At 55.1% G+C, this 6,839-nt stretch overlaps 1 protein-coding gene across 1 annotated transcript; it reads left to right on the top strand.

Moving 5' to 3' along the window:
* Window positions 1-3,209: 3,209 nt before the first annotated feature.
* LOC117611029 (uncharacterized) lies at window positions 3,210-5,546 on the top strand. The gene has a single exon (XM_034338917.2). The coding sequence runs from the start codon at window positions 3,210-3,212 to the stop codon at window positions 5,544-5,546; it is 2,337 nt and encodes a 778-aa protein (XP_034194808.2).
* Window positions 5,547-6,839: the final 1,293 nt, after the last annotated feature.

Raw genomic sequence — 6,839 nt, 5'->3', positions numbered from 1 at the left:
GGCGGTTGCTATTGGATGTCTGTGAAATTTGACTGACAAGAACCGAAATTATCAATTTAACGCAACTAATGGTGTAATTTGTTACGTTGGGCGAGACTATGTTATTTGTCTATCTTGGCACTAAGAGGTTTCGGCAGGGCACGATTATGTGACATCGACGATTTCTCTGTCTCGAAGTAACAGTGACCTTGATGTTGATACTATTTGTTACCTGAATCTTTGAAATAATTGTCTTGAATATATAAAACGCGATGCACGAGTCACATGTGCCACAAACCCAGGAGTCACAAACTCAGTCGCGGCACTGCTTCACGGAATCTGTATTTCACTGGTGTTGATGTGAACCGATTTAGTGTAACAGAATTTGGATGTTATAAATTCATTAAACTGACTACTACGACGAAACCTTGGTTATTCGCGAACGGGTATCCCTTGTAGCAGTGCCGCGGCTCAGTTTGTGCACGCGACTCCTCGGTTTGAGGCGCATACACGAAGACAGTAAATCGGCAGTTTGACGATTTTACCAAGTCGGTTTGACTCGCCTTCGCGTACCGTTTCTCGCCCAACGGACCCTCGTATTTTGCGTCTTAACGCTAGCGCTTTCGAACGTAGAGTGTCGGATCATCGATCCCGCATCGATCTCCTTCGATCGATCCTAGGTAGGGATCGATACCCCGTGGGGATCGATGCGCACGCATCTCGAGCGAGTGGGAATCGTCTTCGTTTAAGGGGCATGCCCCTAATGAGCTGAATATATATATATATATCTATATGTAACATATACGGTTACATGACATTGGTATTAAATGTACATTGATCCGGGGGAAGGAATCAGTATATTACTGTTGCGTGAACGCGAGTAAAAAGGGTCCCCTCGTCGCACGGGGCCCGTCCGGGAGGTGCTGCCGCCCCGCGTTCTTTTTCGGGAACTACTTTTCGACAAGGCGCGACGCGTGCCGCGTAGCCATATTGCGTTTTTGTAAACGATCAAGTCAATACCTAGCTGTGCGTATTTACGAGTTTTTCATTGTGTTTAAGCTGTTTTTAAGGTCTAAACCGGTAACCTCAGAGTCCCGCGTCACCTCTCATCCCTTGAGAGCCGTGAGTGACCTCAGAAACCCTCGCTCCTTATGCGTTACGGGAGAAAACCGGTGTCGTTCGGTAACCTCGATAACGCCTCGCGGTCGCCACGCGGTAACGGTCACCGCCCGCAACCGATTCGGACTTCCTCTGGGTGTATCGGATTTCTAGCTCTCTTGGGACTCCTCTGTGAACCTTGTGAACGTGTAGGTGAACCTCGAGTAACAGGCCGAAACGTTAAAAATAACTGTATTATTTTGAACCGCGCGAGCGCCTCGCATAGGTGTAACGGCCATTCTCGATTTGTGATACCTCAAGAATCCGTTTTAATAAACTGACCACGACTAAAGGACTACCTCGTGCATTTTCTTTGGTATTTTTGTGTGTGTTCGGACCCCCCTCCCCCCCCCCCCCCCTCCCCCCGGTTCTCCTCGCCCCCCTCTAGACATTCTGGTCCTTCGAGTCGGATTCGGGGAGAAAAGTTTGTGTGTGAGTGAGCCCCTCGTGTCGGCAGTGAACAAAATGGCCACCTCAAATCTGGAAGGCAAATTCGGCTTGCAGGCGTCGCGCCTCAAGGTTATTACGCTGTTGTCCGAGCAGGCGAAGAACGACGCCTCGATGCCCTCACGGAACGGGAGGAGTTCCTCGACGGTCACCTCTCCAAGTTCGAGGCTCTGCACGAGAAATTATGCGAGGCCAAGGTGGAAGGCCTCACGGACCATGCTTACTTCACGACGGATAGTTACCTGCGGATCCTCGAAGTGTACTCGTCAGCGAAGTCGAGACTCACGTCCCTGAAACAAAGGCAACGGCAAAAGGAGGAAGATGCCTCCCCTCGCCCCGCGGATCGCCTCGCCCGGAGCTCCCTCATGACCGCCTCGGGAGGGGTGCGTAGATCCCTCCCCAAAATACAGCTCCCCTCATTCGCTGGGAGCTACACGGAGTGGCGTCCATTTGCGGACCTCTTTTCAACGCTAGTGGGCGACTGTTCCGACCTCGAACCGGTGGAGAAGATGTTCTATCTGAAGGCCAGCCTCACGGGGGAAGCCTCACGTTTCATTTCAAGCATCCCAGTGAGCGGGGACGCCTTCGCTGCCGCTTGGGACACCCTCACTCGCAGGTACGAAAATCGACGCCTCCTGATCTCCGCCCAGGTTGAACGCCTCGTCAACGGGACACCGCTGCCTCCCAAGTCCTCGCAGGCCGTCAACGGTCTCCTCTCTGAGGCCAAGGAAGCCCTTGATGCGCTGAAGGGCCTCCACGTCCCGGTTGAACACTGGGATGTCATTTTGGTACACCTGCTGGTGCGCCGCTTGGATCCCCTCACGCGCGAGGCCTGGGAGAATCACCTCGGGCAGAAGGAGGAGCACCCTACCTGGAAGGACCTCCAAGCCTTCCTCACCGGGCGGGCCAGAGCCCGAGAGACCCTCGAGCTCTCCCGCGAAGAAGTTTCGAGTTCGAGACCACCGGCTACCTCCGGACGCCCCTCGGTCAGCTCTCGGCCCCCACCCAGTGCTCCGCGAGTGACCGCGCGACCACCTCCAGCCTCTGCCGGACGGGCATATCACGCCGCAGAGCTTCCGCCGAATTACAAGGACGGGCTCTGCGACATGTGTGGGAAGAAACACTATATAACCGAGTGCGCGGAGTTCCTCGCGCTTCCTATCATTGAGCGCCGCCGGATCGCAGTACAGCACCGCTTGTGCTACAACTGCCTCGGCCGACACAGTGCCCTTAACTGCCGCAGCGAACGACGGTGCCGCACGTGTGGCAACAAACACCACACCCTCATTCACTTCCCGGCGCACCCGATGGACGACCGCCCCAAGGACAGTGGGTGGCCCGGCATCCCCTCAGGAACACCCGTTCCTGCAGCTCCTCGGGCGACGGCTCATCACGTAGCCGTTCCTCACCCCTCAGCGGACACCTCAGGCAGGGACTCCTCATTGGAAGAGGCGGGTGCACCACCGGACCAACCCGGCACGCATCCAGACACGGCCTCGCTCCCGCAATCGGAGTGACTCCTCCAGGCGGAGCTCCCTCAATCGGCTCTCCTCCGCTCATCGGTTCTCCTCGCCACCTCCAGGGCTCTCCTCGTCGCACCTCAAGGACGGACGCATCCGGTTAGGATGCTCCTGGACTCCGGTTCGGAACTTTCATTCATCTCAGAAAGGTTAGTTTCTCTTCTTCAATTACGTAAGAGACCGCCGCAGTTGCCCCTCCTGGGCATCGGAGGGAGGAGTTCCGGCCGGACGCGAGGAGTGGTATCCATCAACCTACGGGCGCTGCATTCGGACAACTCTCTGCCAGTCGAAGCTCACGTTCTTCCTCGGGTCACGGCAACGCTTCCTTCTGTACGGGCTACTTCAACTCGGTTACCTCATCTTTCAGGATTGCAACTTTCTGATCCGGACTTTCTCGTCTCCGGCCCCATCGACCTCATCTTGGGAGCCGACGTGTTCGGCCAACTCCTCTTGCCGCAAATGGTCAAGGCTGACCAGAATTCGCCGATCGCCCTCGCCACCATCTTCGGATGGGTAGTCCTCGGACCCCTCGTCACCGGTTCACCGCGCGGAGAGAAGGTAGCTCTCCACGGAGCAGCTGATCATGAGCTCCACGAGCTCCTCACCAAATTTTGGATTCAAGAAGAGGTCCCTTCAAAACCCTCGCAGGTGCTTACCCCGGAAGAGCAAGAGTGTGAGGCACACTTCGCTCGCACCCACTCTCGGGACTCCTCGGGCCGCTACGTGGTGCGACTTCCTCTCCTGGGACCTCGAACTCATCTCGGCGACTCGTACGAGACGGCTCTTCGAGGCCTTCGACGGATTCAACGGCGCTGTACGGTTAACCAAGCATTCGGACGCCTCTACAAGGAGTTCCTGCAGGAGTACGATGACCTCGGGCACATGCAACCTGCCTCGGAGCCCTCCTTGGGCACCTCCACAGTCTACTACCTCCCACATTACGGGGTTTTAACCTCCAAGGGTTCGCAGCAGAAGCTGCGGGTCGTGTTCAACGGTTCCAGCGCAACTTCCTCGGGAACTTCCCTCAACGACCTCATGCATACAGGTGCCAAATTGCAATTAGATATCTCGGACGTCCTCTTACGATTCCGGCGGTTCCGGTATGTGTTTACCACGGATATCGTGAAGATGTTTCGGCAGGTTGCAGTACATCCAGCTGATTGGGACCTCCAACGCATCCTTTGGTCGGACCCTCAAGGGAAGATGGTCAGCTATCAGCTGATCACGGTCACCTACGGTACTCGGTCCGCTTCATTCTTGGCGGCCCGGGCTCTGCTGCAGCTCGTTCACGTCGAAGGTCACCGGTACCCCCTCGCAGTGACTCCGCTCCTCAAGGGACGTTACGTGGACGACATTCTCGGAGGAGGCGACACGGCAAAGGAAGCTGAGGCAGTCGCGTTACAGCTGACCCAGCTCTGCATGGCGAGCGGGTTTCCTCTTCAAAAATGGACCAGTAACTGTCCAGAGCTCCTCAAGACGATTTCCGGAGATGGCGCCTCCTCACGCTCCACGTTGGACTTCTCCGACCTCACCACCAAGATCTTAGGTTTATCTTGGCAACCTCTAGCGGATCACTTCTGGTTCTCCGCCGCCCGGACCTTTCGAGATGCCGTGACGAAACGAACTATACTCTCGGAGGTCGCACGCCTGTTCGATCCTCTCGGCTTCCTCGCACCCCTCACTATACGGGCGAAGATTCTCCTCCAGGAGCTGTGGCTTGAGCAGCTGGGCTGGGACGAGCCACTGCCCCCTTCCACGGCTCTCCGCTGGGCAACCTTCAGAACGGAGCTACAGGACCTCGAGGATCTCCACATCCCTCGTTGGCTCAACCTCACCCCGAAGGCTAGAGTCGAGATCCACGGCTTCTCTGACGCCTCACAATACGCATTGGCAGCCGTTGTGTATCTCCGTATTTCGTCCTCCACGTCGCCGGCAACCCTGTCGCTCGTCTGCGCCAAGACCAAGGTGGCGCCACTCAAGAGGCTTACCATCCCTCGGCTAGAGTTGACGGCCGCCCTCATCCTCGCTAAACTTGCGAGATATGTACGGGATACCCTCGAGCTTTCCTCGGCACCGGTGCACCTCTGGATGGACTCCGCTGTCGCGCTGACCTGGATCAGCCATCACCCCTCTCGATGGAAGGAGTTTGTACGGAATCGGGTCGGTGCAATTCAGGACGCAGTACCGGGTGCCCGTTGGAAATTCATATCAGGGCGCGACAACCCAGCAGACTGCGCATCTCGGGGTCTAACCCCGACACAGCTGAAGAACCACGCGCTGTGGTGGACTGGACCAGACTGGTTGAAGGCACCTCCTCAGGAGTGGCCAACGGGTCAATCAACCCCTCATCCCGATGCCTCAATTGAAGAGAAACCTCAGACTATCCCGCTGGCAACTCATCCAGCAGAAGGTGCAGCATTTCTGGGCCCCCAGGGCAGCTGAATGCCTCCACAACTACCAGACCATCTCCAAGTGGCACCACCCCTCACACGAGCTCAAGGTGGGCTCCTTGGTGCTCCTCACGGATGAGCGACTACCTCCCTCGAAGTGGCCCCTCGCCAGGATTCTTCAACTACACCCAGGGAAGGACGGACTCACCCGGGTGGTCACCCTCAAAACGGCCACTTCCACTCTACAGCGGCCCATCACGAAGCTGGCGGTACTACCAACCCACGGAGACGCTCAGGTCGCCTCTCCTCATGGGTCGACGACGGGGTCGTCGAAGGTGGGCGGGTAATGTTGCGTGAACGCGAGTAAAAAGGGTCCCCTCGTCGCGCGGGGCCCGTCCGGGAGGTGCTGCCGCCCCGCGTTCTTTTTCGGGAACTACTTTTCGGCAAGGCGCGACGCGTGCCGCGTAGCCATATTGCGTTTTTGTAAACGATCAAGTCAATACCTAGCTGTGCGTATTTACGAGTTTTTCATTGTGTTTAAGCTGTTTTTAAGGTCTAAACCGGTAACCTCAGAGTCCCGCGTCACCTCTCATCCCTTGAGAGCCGTGAGTGACCTCAGAAACCCTCGCTCCTTATGCGTTACGGGAGAAAACCGGTGTCGTTCGGTAACCTCGACAACGCCTCGCGGTCGCCACGCGGTAACGGTCACCGCCCGCAACCGATTCGGACTTCCTCTGGGTGTATCGGATTTCTAGCTCTCTTGGGACTCCTCTGTGAACCTTGTGAACGTGTAGGTGAACTTCGGGTGACAGGCCGAAACGTTAAAAATAACTGTATTATTTTGAACCGCGCGAGCGCCTCGCATAGGTGTAACGGCCATTCTCGATTTGTGATACCTCAAGAATCCGTTTTAATAACCTGACCACGACTAAAGGTCTACCTCGTGCATTTTCTTTGGTATTTTTGTGTGTGTTCGGACCCCCCCCCCCCCCCCCCCCGGTTCTCCTCGCCCCCCTCTAGACAATTACATTATGTCCAACGCGGATATGGTAATAATGGCATTGTTTGTAAATGTATATTACATATCTAATGTAGATATAGTGCTAATGATATTGTTATTAAATGTACATTGATCTGTGGGAATGAATCAATATATTACATTATATTGAATGTAGATATAGTACTAATGATATTGTTACTAAATGTACATTGATCTCTGGGAAGGAATCAATATCTTACATTATATCTAATGTACATATGGCAATAATGATATTGTTATTACATGTGCGTTACGTATTTAATGTAGATATAGTACTAATGATATTGTTATTATATGTACATTGAT

Source organism: Osmia lignaria, chromosome 2, assembly GCF_051020975.1.
Source record: "Osmia lignaria lignaria isolate PbOS001 chromosome 2, iyOsmLign1, whole genome shotgun sequence".
Classification (NCBI taxonomy): domain Eukaryota; kingdom Metazoa; phylum Arthropoda; class Insecta; order Hymenoptera; family Megachilidae; genus Osmia; species Osmia lignaria.
Note: the sequence above shows the minus strand (reverse complement) of the source record. Positions and strands in the feature narration are given on the sequence as shown.

Coding starts and splice junctions, on each gene's coding strand:
- LOC117611029 (XM_034338917.2), top strand. CDS start 3,210: ATGCTCCTGGACTCCGGTTCGGAACTTTCATTCATCTCAGAAAGGTTA.